Here is a 17,884-nt window from a genome sequence, read left to right on the forward strand (position 1 = left end):
AGGATCGAGACCTCCTGGGAAGGGTTCTCCCTGCAGCTCCTGGACCACTCTCTTGACTCGGGATCTCCTGGGGGTCCCCCCCAGGGCCAGGGATCTCTTTCTGGGTGAGACTGGCCGCTGCCCTGGCCCCCCGGGCCCTGCGGCCGTGGGTCTGGGAGCCACAGGCCTTGTCCCCGATGGAGTCCTCAGAGCTGGAGCCCAGGGGCATAGGGTTCCGCAGGCCTCCATGTAGGACTTCCTGAACCAGCGCCTGGCCTCCACACTGCCTGGGGCCCTGGGCGGCCGCCTCCTGGAGCTCGGGCTGCCCCCCTCTGCGTGGCAGGCGAGGGCCTTGGAGCCGTCCTTGCTGTCCGTGGGGTCCAGCCTCCCTCCTGGTCCTTCAGGGCTCTCAGGACACTCCCAGGGGTCCTGCTCTGAGGGGCCAAACCCCGTGAGGCCTCCACTGGGACTCCCGGACAGGGTCCTGGGGCTTTCGCACTCAGTCCTTCCTGGGGAAGGAAGACGGCGGGGCTGGTCACTGCTGGGATGCCCGGCGCAGTGGGGCAGGGTTGGGGTGTGCTTGGAAGGCATGCCTCCCTGGGGAGCGGGGCTGGCCGCGGTTGGTGCCGGGGCTGCAGCCTCCGAGGTGCTGCCGGGTGGCGGCTGCTGAGGCCCAGGACGGCTGGGGCAGCTGCGCAGGTTGGTTCCGGTGGTGGCGACAAAGACAGGGTCTGTGACGTTGTTCCAGGGGGTGCGGTAGACCGCCGAGCCCGAGGTCAGCAAGCAGTTTTGCAAGGGGACACTGCTCTGCTCCCCGTTCACCAGTTCCAGGAACTGTCCCGTGAAGACACAGCCGTACATGGTCTCAGGGACAGCGACTTCCTCCGAGCCTTGCCCAAGCCGGGAGAGGCGTTTCAAGACCAGTCTGGCGGGCTGCCTCCCCGCCGTCACAGTGATCTGCAGGTAGAAGTCCCCAGGCCTGAGGCTGACTCCGCGCAGGGGCGCCAGCTGCACCACCACCTTCTCGCGGATGCACAGCGGCCAGCCTTCGTGTAGGAAGAGGAGGCCCGCGTACCTGGCCTGGGACGAGAGCGATGGAGGGAGATTAGCGGCTGACGTGGAACCTGTCAGAGTCTCTGGTCTCTGTCCAGCAGGAGGGTGGGCGACTGGGGCTCCCAGCACCTCAGAACACCCAAGGGATCAGGACTGAAGACAGGGCAGTTAGAAACACGTTCGTACAGCTCTTCCTGGGTGGCTGGGGGAGGTGGACAGCTGGGAGCGGGGAGCCACCCCAGGCACAGGCTCAACCCCAGGGGCTGTGGGCTGAGCCACTCCCAGGGGTCGGCCCCACCTGGGCAGGGGCTGGGCTTTCACCCTCTCGCCCCTGCAGCCCTTGGTCTAAGCTCACGGCACCCACGGGCAGCCCGCAGGCAGAGCACGGCCTCTGGAACTGCAGGGTGGGGACCACGGTGAGAGGGCACTGATCTAGGGCACCCACGTCACGCAAGCTCCCACCCACAGCAGCCGTCCTTTCTGCTTATTTGAAGGGGTCACTGGAGTTTGCAACCAAGCTGTCGATTATGGGGTGAGTCCTTAACCACCTCTTTGAGAAGAACTTGCTCTAGAAAAAAGGTTTCGACTTCAGGATGGCTGAGCCAGTGTCTCCGTGGGGCGTGAGGGTGTCAGGCTGATAGGGAACAGCGGTGGGACGCCCACATGCCAGAGCTGCAGATACAGGTTCTGAAACGGGATCGCATTCTACTGTTTGGGTTTAGTTCCAGCATTTTTTTTTGCAGCTTTCCCTACTCCAGCACTGACTTACTGCACAACCCCTAATTAAATAATACAGAAAATGAAAAAGAAGAAAGAATCTCATCCTAATATACCTCTAGAGACTTTTAACTTTTCTGTGCCCTTATCCACTGTTTATCATTAGTTATTTAAACTGCAATAGTAGTGTAGACAGAATTTGGCATTCTTGTCAGCAGTCACCCTAAGCGAGCACTTCTGTTACTCAGTTGCCATCTTGATGGTTACTTAAGGATCCTCTATTGTCAGAATCGACAGTGCTTCTGTGGATTTCTATTGTAAATCAAAAATGCAGGGAACGTGTTCATGATATCATTTTCATGATATTCTTCTTCTTTTAAATTATCATTTTCCGGGATTAGGATTACAGGATCAAAGGCTATGAATGTCTTTTATGATTCTTGACAATATGACCGATTTGTTATCAAGAGACATACTGTCAGCAGTAGGGTATCACAGTAAGGTATCACCGTGCCCGCTGATTAGCAGCGTAAGGCTTTACATCAAGAAACTGTTTCCTAAATTAACACGTATGCTGTGGAATGTTGTTGTTTTAATTCACATCACGTGATTGTGAAGCCAACAGTTTTCTGATGCTTGTTTTCTGTAAATTCTCATGTACTTTTGCTCTTTCTGTGAATTGTGGTCCTATTTCTGCCTTAGTTACTGCGAGATTTAAAAAAAACATTTAACAGACAGTAATTTTTTTGCACTCACCGTTAGCGGACACGTACCCACCACAGTTCTGAAAGGCGAACTCTCTACAGTTTTGATTGTAAATCTTTCTACTCCTCTGGAATCCAAATTCAACAGATGCTATAAATATAGTCATGTTCTGAGTAGTTCCAGTTCTGAGAAAACTCCAGGTTGAAAAGGAGCTTTCTTTCTCTCATTTCAACACCTTCTCTAAATGGTTGTTTGAGGGAATTCCCTGGCGGTCCAGTGGTTAGGGCTCCATGCTCTCACTGCCAAGGGCCCAGGTTCAGTCCCTGATCAGGGAACTAAGATCCCACAAGCCGGGCGGTGCAGCCAAAAAAAAAAAAAACCAAAAAAAACCCCAAAACAAAACAAAAAAAGGTTGTTTGAGGTGTTTCAAGGAAGAGGTGTTAGAACCAAAGCTTTTTTATTCAAAAGGAGGTGGGTGGGCTTCACTGTTTAAGAGCTACAGTTCAGCTGCTAAAAGCAAGTACAGAGTCTTTCTTTATAATGAGCTTTCACGAAGCGGTTCAGGAACCTGCATGTCACAAGATCATAGCAGGTTTTCAATCATCATAGACGCATCATATCAGTTATTAACAATATTCCAAAAATCTCAGCATTCCTTTCCTGCTTGGGTGACTAAAAGCAAAACAAAACAAAACTTTTCTGGTCCCTTGGAAAAGCCAGAACAGGGACCTGGCTGTGGATTAAATGTGAAAACTACAGCTGAGCTTCCCTGGGTCCTTGACAGCGTCACGTACTGTTGCCCCGTGCAGACCATCCACTGTCCAGGCTGTCCTGGGCAAGCGGACAGGCGACCTTCCTGGGCCTGACTGGGCACAGGGGGACAAGCTTCCCTCTGCGTGTGTCCATGGAACACTGTCCCAACTATCTGCCTGTTGGGGTCCTGTCTCCCCGACCCTGTGGCAGAGGATGGTCCCCAGGTGGTCCGCTCAACAACATATTACCAGGCACCAGAAGCACCTGAACATATTTGTTCATATTTCAGGAAGACTGACCAGCTTCCCAGATGGTGACTAGGTGTTCTTCAGCGTGCCCTTGGCCTGAGCTCTGTGCATGGAGTCTGGCTGCCACACGCAACTTGCTGCCTCGTCAGTGTCTGTATGTTTCAGCCAGGGCTGAGAATTACACACCCGGGTCCTGAGCAGTCAGTTAAAGCTGCCATAGACTAGAACATCACCTCTTATCTCCAACTTTTTAAGGTTTCCTTTCTATTTTGCTAATTAGGGGATGTTTCCAAAGTGAAGAAAGAAGAACAAGCAGAACTGCCCTGTATCCACACTCACAGGCCTTCAACAGCACAACATGCTAAGGTCACTGCATGGCCTCTTGTGCTTGTTTTTATTTATTTAGTTAGTTTTTATAAATTTATTTATTTATTTATTTTTGGCTGCGTTGGGTCTTCCTTGCCGCGTGTGGGCCTTCTCTAGTTGCGGCGAGCAGACTTCTCGTTGCGGTGGCTTCTCTTGTTGCGGAGCATGGGCTCTAGGCACGTGGGCTTCAGTAGTTGTGGCACGTGGGCTCAGTAGTTGTGGCTCACAGGCTCTAGAGCGCAGGCTCAGTAGTTGTGGTGCACAGGCTTAGTTGCTCCGCGGCATGTGGGATCTTCCCAGACCAGGGATCGAACCCGTGTCCCCTGCATTGGCAGGCAGATTCTTAACCACTGCGCCACCAGGGAAGTCCCTTGTGCTTGTTTTTAAAATGTACGTTAAAAAACACAGATATAAAACAAACTTACAACCTCTTTTTGGCTTAATATTATATCACAATCATTACCTCATTTAAAAACATTTCTTTAAAACATTTTAATCTGTGTATATTTATACATTATTGATTTAACCTTCCTCCTAATATGTATACCTGTTTTTTACTATTATAAGTAACATTGCAACACATATTATTGGGAATGAATCTGGACTTGCATTTTAGATCACTTGCTGTGGCTAAACTTTCTGAGTCAAACTGTGCGTGACAATTTAAAGATTCTGCATACATATTAAAACAACTGCTTTCCAGAGAGGTCATTACAATTTTCACCACAATGAGAAGAGCATCACCTTGTCTATCGTACTGAACTCTCTCTGCTCTGAATACTAACCTGTCTATTTTTCTGCTCATTAGTAAGCAAAAACTTGTGTCTTGTCATTTGCTTTGCATTTCTCAGACCACATGGTATATCTGTTTTGATTCTTTTACTTTCAGTCTTTGGATTGTCTTTGCATTTAAAGGGCAATTCTTATAACCAGCATTTAGTTGGTCCTGCCTTTTTTCCAGTCTGACAATCTCTGTATTTTACTTGGAATGTTAAATTCACTTAATGACATTTAATATAATTATTGACATGGCTGGATTAAATCTATCATCTTGGCATAAAATTTCTATTTGCCCTATCTTTGTTCCTTTGTTCTTCCTTTTATCTCCTCTTCTATTTTTTAGATTCCATTTATTTCCTCTATTGAATTTTTAGTTATACCTATTTGTCTTATTTTTAGTGGTTGCTCTCAATATTACAATATGCATCTTTAACTTATCACAGTCTATCTTAAAGCAATATATTATTTTAAAACAATGTAACAACCTTACAGCAGTAAGGTAAAATAATGACATTTCCAGATAAATAAAAGAGTAGACTAGCACAGATGCTATGCAAGAAACTCTAAAGCTATAATTTCAAATGTATAATTTTAGCGTTATAAAGCTATAATGCTAGATGCTATAATTCGATTTACTCCCTTCCACAGTTTATGCTTTTGTTGTCATATGTCTTATTGCTACATTTGTTATAAATCCCACAATATATTGCTTTAAGTGGTCAATAATTTTTAAAAGAAACTCACACTTACAAATTTAGCCTTTCTTTGCGCTCTTCATTCTTCTGTCGATCTGAGCTTCTACCTGGTACCAGATCCCTTCAGACTCTAGACCTCCCTTTAGCATTTCTTGCATAGCATCTGTGCTAGTCTACTCTTTTACTTATCTGGAAATGTCATTATTTTATCTTCCTGTTGAGAGATATTTTTTGCTGTATATAGAATTTTAGGTTGACTTTTCTTCCTTTAACTTTTTAAAGATATTTTTCCATTGTCTTCTGAAGTCCAATGCTTCCGATAAAAAGCCACCATCATTCTTATTGCTGCCCCTGTATGTTAAGATTTCCCCTTTATGATGGGTTTTCAGCATTTAATTACAATGTGTCTAAGTGTTGTTCTGTTGGTATTTATCCTGCTCCGGGTTTGATGAGCTTCCTGGATCTATGTGTTAGATCTGCGTTTTTTAACAAATTGTTACATTATCCAACAATATTTCTTTAAATATTTTTTTCGGCCCTATTTTCTCACTCCTTCCCTTCTGGGAATCCGATTGCACATATGTCTGACTTGACACTCCCATAAGTTACTGAAGCTTGCTCACCTTTTTCCCTCCTCTCTCTCCTCTCTGTGCTTCCGTCTGCTTCATTTCTTCTGGCATGTCTTCAAATCACGTATACAGTATTTTTAGTTCTAAGATTTCCACTTTGTTCTCATTTTACAGTTTCCAAATCGTTCCTGAAATTCTTCATCCACTTCATCCATATTTACTTGTAGATTATTTAATATGTTTATCATAGTTTTTAAAAAGTTGGCCTTATAATTCCAAACCTGGGTAGTCTGTGAGTCTCTTTCTATTGACAATTTTTTCTCCTTTTTATGGGTTGATAATCTGGTGCCTTTGCACATTTTGTAATTTTTAAATTTTATGCCTGAGCTTTTGCCTAAAGCAGATAATTTTTTAAAAAGAGGAAATGCTCTTTACCCTGTTAGACAGCTAGGATGAAGTGTTTATCAGTTTAAAGCACTTAGAAACAGAGCAAGCTTGGGGTGGGTTGTGGCTTTAAACTCCCCAGGAGTCCAGTGAGATATCTCTTCACTTTTCAGCTCAGCCCCCGACTCTCTTGGCCACCAAGAATAGCTTATAAAATTTACATTGGTTGAGGCTTGGTTCAACTTTCATAAATTTCGGTTTACCAACTGTTTCAAGTGCTCCAGTGGTTGGGTTCACAACTCTCCATCCAGGGAGGCCTGGTACCAACCGCTGCTGGACTTCTGAACTGGGACATGTTAAAACTATGAGACAAAAATTTTAAGACTGTGAGACCATGAGACCATGAGAGTTGGAAATCACAACACTTTGAAACTGTGTGATTTTAAGATTTTGATATATTTTGCTTTCTGTTCCCACCCCTCAGTCTCCACTTATTCTGTTAGAGAATTTCTAGGATTAGTAGAGAGGATTATCGTTACATTCGAGGCTCCTCCAGATTCCAATCTGATATTCCAGCCCTGAGGTTTCTGAAGTCCGGTTCCTGCTAGTCTGAGCAGAGATGGTCTTCCTCTGGCAGCTCCTCATCCATCCTCCCTGAAACCTCGGTGACTGGCCCCAGGGATGGAAGTGTCTTCTGCTCTTTGCTCACTTAGGAAGGCATTGTCACTCCACGGTTAAGCTCTTTTAGCTCTTTGTGTATCCACAGCTCTTGGACGGCTTTAGAGGAAGGTGTACTTGTTTGGTTTGTATCAGAATTTCTTGTTGTTTTGGCAAGAGTAAAGTCTTTCATACACTTCAACATCCTAAATGGAAATAGGGCTCACCTGTTCATCAGCTCTAACTGTTTTGCCAGTTTCCTTTGTGGTTCTCTGTTAGGAGTACATTTACAAATTTCCAAATAGAAGGGTGTCTTTTGAAAACTTGATTTCTAGTTTTATTGCTTTGTGGTCTTAAGATATCAATTCTTTGGTATTTGTTAACATGTTATTGCTAATGGTCAATTCTGGTCAAATTTGGTAAATGTATGTGAATGCTTAAGAATGTATGTTCTTTAATATTCTCTAATTGTATACATTCTTGAGATAAATGTATATCTTCTAATGGTAAAACTTGGCTAGAATTTTATCAAATATTGGTTAAGTTTGGAGAAGGTTCCATTTGTGCTTGGGAACTATATGTATTCTAAAATTGTTGGGCTCAGCACTCCACGCATGCCCATTAGCAGAGAGAGATATCGTGTTCAGATGTTTATCTTAAGTAATATGTAAGTGGCCTGCTTTTCCTGTTTGCTTTGGAGGGAGGTGAAATCTCCCACTTGTAATTCCCTCAGTTTCTGCTTCAAGCATTTTCAGGCTATGTTGTTAGGAGTTTACAGATTGTTACAGCTTCCTGGTTGTTAGCAGTGCTATTATCGAATGGTCCTCTTTAGCCCTATCAATGCATTTGCCTTTTACTATATTTAGTTTGTTGTGAACATCGCTACATCCATTATCCTTGGTTAGAATTTTGCTGGCCTGCCTTTTTCAACCTGTTATTATATATGTTGTACTTTTTATTTCCATGTTTTTATCTTGTTTATTCCCTTCTCCTTTTCTGATTTCCATTTGATTTCATTTTTTAAGTTCTAATCCCTTGCCCCTGCTTTCCCCCCTTGCAGAAACATTCTGTTTTATATCTTTCTGATTACTTTTCTTTAAACTTCTCCAAGCATTTTTTGGACACAAACCGTGATGAAACAAAGTTACAAATAAGTCAGTGAGTGAATTTAAGCATTTCTGGTTTCTACAGAGGGATGGGAAAATGGTGGTCATCGAACTCTTATGTTAACATAGAAACTTATCTTAAAATTAATATGATTAATAATGATCTCCAAGCCACATACTTCGATGATACTTGGTAAATGAATAAAAACTGCATTGAATTTACATTAACTAAAATATTTTTATATTCACAGTTGTCAAGATAAGTTCATTTTCTCCTATGTCATATAGATGATCAAATTTTAATTTCTTAATTAAAAAGTAAAAAGCAATATAAATATGAAAACAGTAAGGCTGTCCCTAAATTTCATTTTATGCTTTTTAAATACTTATAAATATGCATCCATATTAAAGAGTAATATTATTCATATGGCTTTTTCAGAAGATAAGCAATTTGGAAGTGGGAAGGGTGATGACTTGTTAAAATGGAAGGAAAAAGAAAATTAGAAGAAAAGACAAAACATTAGTTCAGAATAGCTTTTCAAGACATGCCTTTGAAAGGGAGCAAGTGTTTTCAGATCCAACTTAAAGCAGCTTGGCTCTGTGTGCTGCTTTTATCTCCTGACAGGCAAATTTCTCTGCTTCTTCCCTATCAGTCAACACCCTTTAGATGTGCAAAGGTACATAATCATGAAGGAAATATCCTCTAGGCAGACTACTGCAAACAAAGAATTAAATCTAGGATATCCATGGTCATTTCTCTACCACACTCAGTTAAAAGACATTCAAAGAGTTTAATAAATCGAAGTAGCCCAGTGGTAGTTTTTCAAAAAGCCCTAATTCAATATGACTGGAGTAGTAAAAGGTGATGATTAATAAAGATCTTACTTTTTAAGATCTAGCCATGAATCTCTGCAGTTCACTGCAACATACCTGCAACGTGGCTGCCATTAGTTTTTAACACTGCCTCAGAAATAACCTACAATAAAAATATCCTCCAAATAAACTAAACACATAAGAGATTCATTCAGCAGGGTCTGTCTGTATATACTGGAACTGCTCCCGTACGTTCTGAGATGACTACTCAGGAGGGGGACTTAGTCCCTTCGTACATAGACTGGAGTGAGAGTTCCCTGGGGCACCAGAGAGAAGTCTGCAGACAGTGGGCTCCATGCTCACTGGCAGGTTGAGAAGCCCTGTTTCTGGGGCATATGCCTTATTTCACCAATTATTTGGAACCAGGAAAAGGTGGAGCCAGAAGCCAAAGGGATAAGCTGAGCCAGTGCCCAAAGGACCCAATGGAATAGAGGAAAATGGGACGGTTTCCCCAGTTATGTGTTTAAACGCTACAAAAAAAATGGCTGAGACTACAATTTATTTTTATTTTTAAATAATACCCTGCTTTCTTTCAGAAAGAAAACAACAAATGCTCACTTGAATGATGTCCGCTTAACCCCTGGATTAGTCTGAAATGCACAGAAGCATATCCTCCTTTGCTTCCTTCACCAGCATATTCACCTGGATCTAAAATCCCTACGGCTCAGATTAGATATTTTCCAGCTACCAGATTAAAACACTGCCTGTCTCTTCTCCCTAGTCAAAAGTGAACGGGCGGGCCTCCCACGGGCTCCATCCCCGGGGAAGTACTCACACAGGCCTCCCGCTGCAGGTGCTGCAGGGCCCTCTTGGCTGGGATGAGGAAGTCCATGAGGCAGCGCAGCCCGTCCCCACCGTAGAGCTTCTCGGCCACGCTGAACAGCTGCCAGAGCACCGTGGCTGCTGTGGCCTCAAAAGGTGGGTAGAGGGCAGAGAGTGTGCTCTGTATGTAGGTGTCGAGGGATTCCAGATCCTGAAGTGGAAGAGAGGTTTGGGAAATTTAATACATCTAATGAGACAGGTGCACTGGACACCTTCACAGGCTAGCACTGAGGTGTCCACTGTGAAGGCACCCGGCGTATGTCCGGGGATGTGAGGTATCTTTGTGAAACACAGGAGGTACGGGCGAATCCCCAGCACAGAGAAGAGTTCCTGTTGGGGAGGATCTGTTGGTCCCCACGTTGTCACAGAGCGGAAGCATCTGAGGAAGTGCCCATGTCTGTAACAGGTACACCTGACACCTGTGCCCACGAGGGGAACCCTATCTAATGCCTGTGAGTGACGGCTGTCATTGTTACCACAGGAGGCACCACCAAGTTTGGTCTGACATAAGTTCCATCCCATCAAATTCTGAAACACGCACCTTAAATGCTGCTTTTTAGGATCTTCCGTGGAGCATGGGGAATTTCTCAGGGGCTTCCCCCTTCCCTGGTCCCCCTTCCCCAGCACTCCTGGCTCTGCACAGGGAATGGGGGGCCCTTGTGGGGAGGACAGAGCTGGTCCATATGCCATTTTATACTCAGAAAGGAAGTTCATCCTAGGAAATACATTTTACTTGTACTGATGATTTTTTAAAATTTAAATAGAAACCATTAGGGCATCCTGCATCAAAATCCCAGAACTGTGCTCATTCAGTCATTCCAAAAACAGCTATCATTGGTATCTGATTTCCCCTTTAAATTTTGGTGCAACATGCTTTTATATAAAGACAGAAAGCTTTTAGTTTAAAAAATACTTAATTCTATTTTTAGATGTAACATTTCCTGAGGAAATGCCATAAGGTTTATTTGTTTGGAGAGGAAATGCAAGGCCACAAATAACAGTTAAAAGCCAAAGAGGTTAAAATTGCATAATTGATTTTTAAAGGAACAATGATTACTGTCTGAGACTCCTCTGAATGGCTAATCATAGATACTTTCCCAAGGCAACTGAAAATAAAGCAGTGAATCCTCTAAGTCTGCAGTAAATGAGGAGCTGAAGAGAAGCCCTCTGTCCTGCCCGAGGGCCGAGGGCCGAGGGCCATGTGCCGCAGGTCAGCTCAGAGGCTGGAGCCCCCCCACCTCCCCGTCAGCCTGCTGAGTCTCCCAGGCCCGCACCGGCCTTCCTGCCACCTCCTGCTCCCCCGCCAGACAGGGCCACTCCCTTGCCAACAGGAATTCTCTACATACCGATTCTTCCCCAAAGTGCCATGTGCTCTGGCTTCCAAGAACTCAAATCACACCTGAGTCACAAACAAACATCAGTCCAGGGACTGAACGGAGCTGGTCTGGAGCGGGGGCAGGACTCAGCATCCTCGGAAGTTACTAGAGATACAAATCGGCTGGAAGGAGGTGGGGTGCGGCCCTGGAGCACAGTCTCTAAGGACCTACTTTGAATTGAAATGCAAACTTCAGGCCCTCCCTGGGAGAGACGTCCTCCTGCCGCTCAGATGCCCAAACCCAGGCCCGTTCCTCCCCCAGACCCCAGACCCACAGGGCAGGCCCCGATTCCTCGGTCAGCTGTGGTCAGCAGGATATCGGCCCCCACCTCGCCAGCTCACCTTCTGAAAGCTGCTCAGTGTCGGGGGGAAGGGGCCGCTCCTGGAGACCCCACAGCCCTGGTCACCCATGGGCAGCAACGGCCTCCCCGGCCCCTTCTCTGCCCTTCGGTTCCCGCGGCGACCGGGTCTGGCCCCGCACTCAGCCTGGCGGACGCCCCTCCACCAGCCCCCATGCCCTGTGCGGTCCCCCACTCGGAGGCTGGTCCTGGCAAGAGCTGCCCAAGGGAGCTGCCTGCCGCCCGAGAGGCCACTTCCCAGGTTAGGTGAGGCGAGGAAGCCTCGGGAAAGCCGAGGGAGCGACTCCTCTAGCCTCTCTGCGCTCACGTGCCCGAGGGCGCTGCCTGCACAGCCCTGTCCGGCTGTCGCCGCTCTCGGGGCGCTGCCGTGGGAGCCCCCCGCCACCCTGATGACGGGGCTCTCCTGTCCTAGGGGAGAGGGTTCTGATGGACCAGCCAGGTTACCTGACCGGAGGCGGACGTCTAGGGCCTGCACCCCAGAACAGACACGAACCACCCCGCAGCCTGAAGCGTGCCCCAGGCTGGCGTGCTCGGTATAGGCAAATGTTCCTACTTGCACACAAATTACAGGAGGGGGCAGCGGACATACAGGAGCCTGAGAGCAGAGAGGCAGAAACTATTACATCATAGCAAAACCAAATTACCTTGAATATACTCAATTCTGCTTAAGAAAACAGGAAAGTATACAGTACGTTTCAGAAAGATTTCCATAAGAAATGCTTAAAAAGAGAACACTGTTTAGTATCTTAAAGGGTGAAGTTCCATCATCTGGTTCATTTGTCTGTTTAGCATCGTCTTCCCTGATGTTTGCTGGGCTGTGCGTGTCTGTGTGTGTGTGTGTGAGCGTGTGGGGTGTCTGTGTGTGTGTCTGTGCATGTGGGTGTCTGTGTGTGTGCCTTTGTGGGGGGTGTGTGTATGTTTATGTGTGTGTGTGTACACCTAGATAAGTAGGGAGCCAAGTGGGCAAATTCTTAAAATCGTTCCTAGGCCTCTGGGTGCAGAGGCAGAGGAGGGAGTGGACACAGGGAGGGAGAATGTCCGTTGAGCATTTCTAACTGTTTCCACCTGGGCCCGCTCTCCACATGGTATAACTCACCCATTCACCAAAACCTGGCAAACCATCAAAACATCCCAAGTAGACAGGAAAGGACTGACTTCTGAAACAACTCAGGATTCCCGTTTGAAGCAAATGCACATACGGACATGGCTGGCTTCAGAACGTAGGACTGCGCCTGTTTACTTGATCATAAATCTAACTGCGGCTTAGACTGTGACAAGTGTGAACACACATTAGTGGGATGGCTGAGACAGCACTGGTGTGAAGGCATTTGATTACCATTCCGCTGCACTGAGAATCCTGTGTTATTTGGCCGACAGCAGAACTGCTTTTGCCTTATAACAACAGAAAATTTACATCTGGAAAAACATTTTAAAGCTTCACTCTTGACAAAGGATTTGTTTTCCCTGCTAAGTTTAGTAAAATTTGGGTGACATGAGAGTGACTTCGTGGCGGCAAGTTCCTCCTGCCCTGCCCCTGCAGGAGAGGACCCAGTCTCGGTGCACACGCCCGCCCCGTGACCCTCTAACCTCGCGTGTGCTGGAGATGAGGAGACAGAGGCTGGGGCCTAGTGGGGGCCGGTCGCAGAGACTTGGGAAAGATGCCCGCTGGAAACAACCTGCTTCTCCCTCCCGGGGGCAAGCAACAGCCAAATGTCACAGCAAACGGAGTTTCTTCTCACTTGGAGGCTTGTGCTGACTGAAGGATGCCAGCTGAACGGGGCGAGGGACCAGCAGGGTGCCCGTCCAGGGGCCGGCTGGCTGGAGAGATGCAGCCGAGGCTGGCCCGCTGTGCAGTGCTCACATTTTAATTCAAGTGCAGCATCCCTGGGGATGAGTGAGGCTGTGAACCCAGGATGGAGCCGCAGGCCGTCTGCAGCCATGGCAAGGCAGCCCACACATCAGGAGAGGGCCTGCAGGGGCCACCCCAGGGAAGGCACCCAAGACGACAGAGTGCTGGATAGAGAGGGTCCCCAGCAGGCGGCGCACAGACCAGGTTCCGAGACCCTCCCCCACTACCCCAAACAGACATGGGCTGGCCTCTGACCCAGTGCGGTCCCTCACGTCGCGATGGGGACGGAGAGCGCAAGAAAGTTGGAGGCATCGGCACAGCCACCTTGCGGACGCCTGCCCTGCGGCCACCCCGACGACCAGGGAGCCCAGATGCCCAATCTTGTGGGTGACCCCTTGACATCTGGGTCATCACGCCCAGGGACAGTAGGGCGCGTCTAGGACACAGGACGGGGTCTTAGATGGGGTTAGGGGAAGACCGGGCAGCCAGTCCTGTGCACCCGCCTCAGCCAGGCTGGGGGGCTTCTCCAGGACACAGTCATGTCACCTTGCTCTGAAAATCCACAGTGGGCTGATGTCAGGGTGCAGAGAGCAAACAGAAGTGGGCTGGGGCACCGTCCCAGAGGCACCGTCCCTGGGTGGGTGTGGCGGGGGGGGGGAGGGCGGCGGTCACAAAGGGCCCCCGTCTGGTCTGGGAGTCGGCTCCTCTGGCATCCCCATGACCAGCCCCCAGACACACCCCAGATGGCGCACAGCCTAGGATGGGACCATCTGAGCTGGGGTGCCTGTCAGCCAGGCACTTCCGCCCCAGAAATTCACCACTGTGGGCTTTGCCTCTGGCCAGATTTTAGAAATAAAAATCAGGCTGTAAGGGCGGCAGCAGGTACCCATCACGGGACACTGGAACCCTTCCGGCAGTCCGTCCGAGCAGTGGGCCTCCCTGTGGCCCACTTTCCATCAATGGCCACTTTCTCAGCCCCATCGGCGTGAATGAGGAGGCTGGCACGAAACCCACACTCCCAGGAGGGCTGCTCTGGGCAGCCGACCTGGTTACAGCCACTCAGGTACTCTTAACAGAGGTCTCCTTCCTGCAAGGGCCCAGTGGTGGCCCCCGGTGTCCTGTCCAGGGCCCCGATGGCCATCTCTGATTTCCTGTGTGCAGAGACCCAGAAACCACCTTTGAGTCAAAGAAAACCTGTCTAGGAAGCCTGGTCCCCTTGGCTGGGCTGGTGTGCTAGCCTGTCTATACCAGAGCTGTCTGCATCCAGCCTGCCCACACCTGGCCGGTCTACACCTGGCCCTGCTCTCCACTGGCCAGCTGCTGCGTGTTAGGGCTTCCTGGCCCTCCCGGCTGTGCAGGCTGAAGGTGCTTCTAGGCCCAAAGCTGCACAGGGAGGGAAGCGCTGGGAAGGGGAAGTGCCTGGGCCTCTTGAGGTCCGCGCTCTAGGCTCCCGGAAGAGTTCGGAGGTCACCGAAAGCATCGTGTGCCCCCATCCCGCTGGCCTCGCTTTAGAGACCCGGGGCCGTGGTGAGCAGCCGCCCCCGGCACGTGTCCAGCTCTCCTGACCCGCGTTCTAACGCAATTGGAACAGGAAGCCTCCGGGAGACTCCGGATGCCGGCAGCTGGGGGGGGCGGCTCCAGGGAGCCCTCGACTGCTTAGACCCTTTCTCTCTGAATTCCACAGCCCATCCGACAGCCACCTGTTAAACCTCTCGGTTACCACTGAGCCCAGAGCGGTGACCGTGCAGGAGGAGCACGGCCTTCCTCCTCTCACTCCAATGCCTGTCCTCCCTAGAGCCCAGGGACACTGGCCCACCTGGGACCCAGGTCTGACGCTACAGTCCCACCCAGAATCCTCAGGACCTGGGGGTGGCCTGGCTGAGCCACTGGGCCTCGTGGTGACGTCTCACGCTGCTGACAGACACCACTGTGACCTGGCCAGAGGCCCCCTCCCCATACCAGGCTATGTCCTCAGGATGCCCACGGCTGGCCCAGCTCCTTCCCTCTGTCCACACCAACACAGCCAGCAAGCCCCTGTCAGGGCAACCCTGCCCTTCACTAACTCTCAGTCTGCGGGGGAGGGGATCCCCAAAACCTGACCCCAGGGACCGAGGCCAGATCCGGGGGCAGGACGTGCAGGCGGGAGCACAGGGCAAGCAGACAGGCAAGCCCGGGGTCCAGGCTGGCCTTGCCACGGAAGCAGGGGGCAGCTGTGGGCAAGGAGTATTCCAGGGATTCCTTCTCTCTTCCTGCGATAGCCAGGTGCTATCCAGGAACCCACAACAGGAGGACAGTATGCGGCCAGGGCCTGAGTGCCTGGGATGGGAGATGGGCAGCTGAGGGGGGGGTCAGCAGAGTCCAGTGGGCCAAGGAGGGTGTCTGCGTGGGCTAGGTTCCCAGGAGGAAGTGTCCCGTGGACACCAGGGGCCGTCCTCGTGGGCACACGCCCTCCTCCAGCAGTGAGAGAGGCCGGGGCTGGAGCTGACTTTACAGCTGCTGAGATTGATAATGAGCCCGTGTGTTTAATTCCTACAGCCTGACAGAGGCAGGTCTGTGTCAGCACGTCCCAGTGGGCAGGCCCCAGAAAGTGCATATTCCAGCAGGCTGCCCACAGTCCGCAATGAGCAAATCTCAGAGGAAGCCAAGTGGACAGGACTGCGCCCCGTACCTCGGTCTTCCCACAGGCACACACACATGCACACACACCCACACACATGCACACACGCATACACTCCCACGTGCACACGCACACACGCACACACACCCACACACATGCACACACGCCCACATGCACACACGCATACACTCCCACGTGCGCACATGCATACACGCACACATGCATGCACCTATGAGAACTGTGCCCTGCACCTTCATCTCCTCCTCACGCACAATGCACACACACATGCACACCCACCCTCGCCCCGCTCCTGCCATGCACCTCCCTGGACTCCGTGTCTCACTTCTGCAGTCTTGTTTTCCATCAAGATCTGCTCTGGCCGTCCTGCAGGAGGAGCCATTAGAGTGGATTTCAGCAGCGTGTGGAGCTGGCAGAGAAGAGTCGTGAGAAAACACTCTCTAATTTGAAACTTTTAAAAATGCAGTGCTGAATATTCATTACATTAAATATTAAATACTGCTTACAGATTTTTCTATCAAACTAACAACAAAAGGTATTAAAATAAATAAATATGCTAGTATTAAAATAAACAACTCTTTGTATTTAGGCCTAAAGTGTTTTTAAAATCCCAAAAGGAAAATTTCAGTCTAAAGACCAGGACCTTCATCTGAAGAAATGAGGGGGCTGGACGTGAACCTGCCCCAGTGTCTCCACAGAGCAGCCTGTGTTTCCTCAGGTCACTGAAAATAATTAAGGAAGGTACCACCTTATGCTATTCCTAGCTCTTTCATATTCAAACAAGGGTCCTTAAATTTCATAGCAGTGAACAGAGCCTCTAAGAGAGCCTCTTCTCTGAGCTGCGGTTGGCTCTCCAGCCCTCCCTGTCTTTTCTGATATTAATGACTTGCGGTTTAGGACGGCCTTGCTGCAGCTGCCTCTAAGCAGAGGGCCTGGCGGAAGGAAGGTTTACAAGATCAACACTGGTGTGACCTGCCTGTCCTTGGCCCGGGAAGCAGGAGCTGGACCTCTCCATCCAGCCACCACCTTTGGACCTTTCCTGGGCCGAGGCGGCAGCATCTGCCACCTGTGGGGTGAGTCTTCTCTCCCGGCCAGTGCTCCTTGGGCCCTGACCCTTGGGCCACTGTAGCTCACCTCACACCCTGCACAAATGCTTCTCGGTCTCCCTAATCCAGCGGAGCTCAGACTGCTCACTTAGCACTTAACTGTCTGCTCGTCCCGTGTCTCCAAAACCAGGGTCTGCTTTCAGCCAGTGCACCGTGTGGCCCACGCTGCCTGTTGATGGAGCTGAGTTACAGCCACAGCATCTTTAGAAGAGAAAGGCAGAGGAATGTTGGACCAAATATTTACGACAAAGAAGCTCGGACTCTAGAAGAGCTTAATTTACATGGAAAGATCCCTCTGGGGGGCAGTCAGTCTCCAGGATGCTGGACAGAGGAAATGTGTTCCACTAAGGTGCTGAGCTGGCAGAAAACAGGGCAAACCCTCTGTGGGGCTGTTGTTCAGGGACCCCTGCTTCCCTGGGGAGGACGGTGCGCCCTGCCCACCCACATCAGGTGTGGCCACGTGACAAGGAAATGTGCTGGCCGCGTGGATGCCAGTTCTGGCAGAAGCTTTGCAAGCAGGCTCATGCCCCACCTCGAACCTTCCACGAGCCGCGCAGCACCAGAGAGGGGCCATTCCATGATTTACCTGATCACAGATAAAGTTGATGTGACGACCCCTGGGACTCAGGGTCACTGGTGACTACAGCATCCGGGGGACACCTCCCACGAGGGCGGGCAGGCACACATCTCCACCGAGGGGCCCCCTGGACAGGTGTTCTGCAGTGCACCTGCAGGGACACAGCTGTCTCCAGAGTCCTGAGCTGGAGCTTCCTGGGTGACCGAGCCCCGAGAGGCGGGGCCGGGAGCAGAGCCTGGGGCTCCGGCCCCCGCTGTTGGCGAGGTGGTTCCGGCT

The 17,884-nt window shown here is 49.7% G+C and overlaps 1 protein-coding gene across 1 annotated transcript in view; it reads right to left on the reverse strand.

Annotated features, from left to right (window-relative positions):
• Positions 1-17,049, reverse strand: part of PLEKHG4B (pleckstrin homology and RhoGEF domain containing G4B) — a 52,976-nt gene extending 35,927 nt beyond the window's left edge. The window contains 4 exon segments of the mRNA XM_082455539.1: positions 1-222; positions 225-1,059; positions 9,661-9,858; positions 16,251-17,049. Coding sequence (XP_082311665.1) covers positions 1-222; positions 225-1,059; positions 9,661-9,858; positions 16,251-16,307 — 1,312 coding nt within the window. The 5' untranslated portion in view covers positions 16,308-17,049.
• Positions 17,050-17,884: the final 835 nt, after the last annotated feature.

The sequence above is a fragment of the Balaenoptera physalus genome (genome assembly GCF_965194825.1).
Source record: "Balaenoptera physalus genome assembly, chromosome: 3".
Classification (NCBI taxonomy): domain Eukaryota; kingdom Metazoa; phylum Chordata; class Mammalia; order Artiodactyla; family Balaenopteridae; genus Balaenoptera; species Balaenoptera physalus.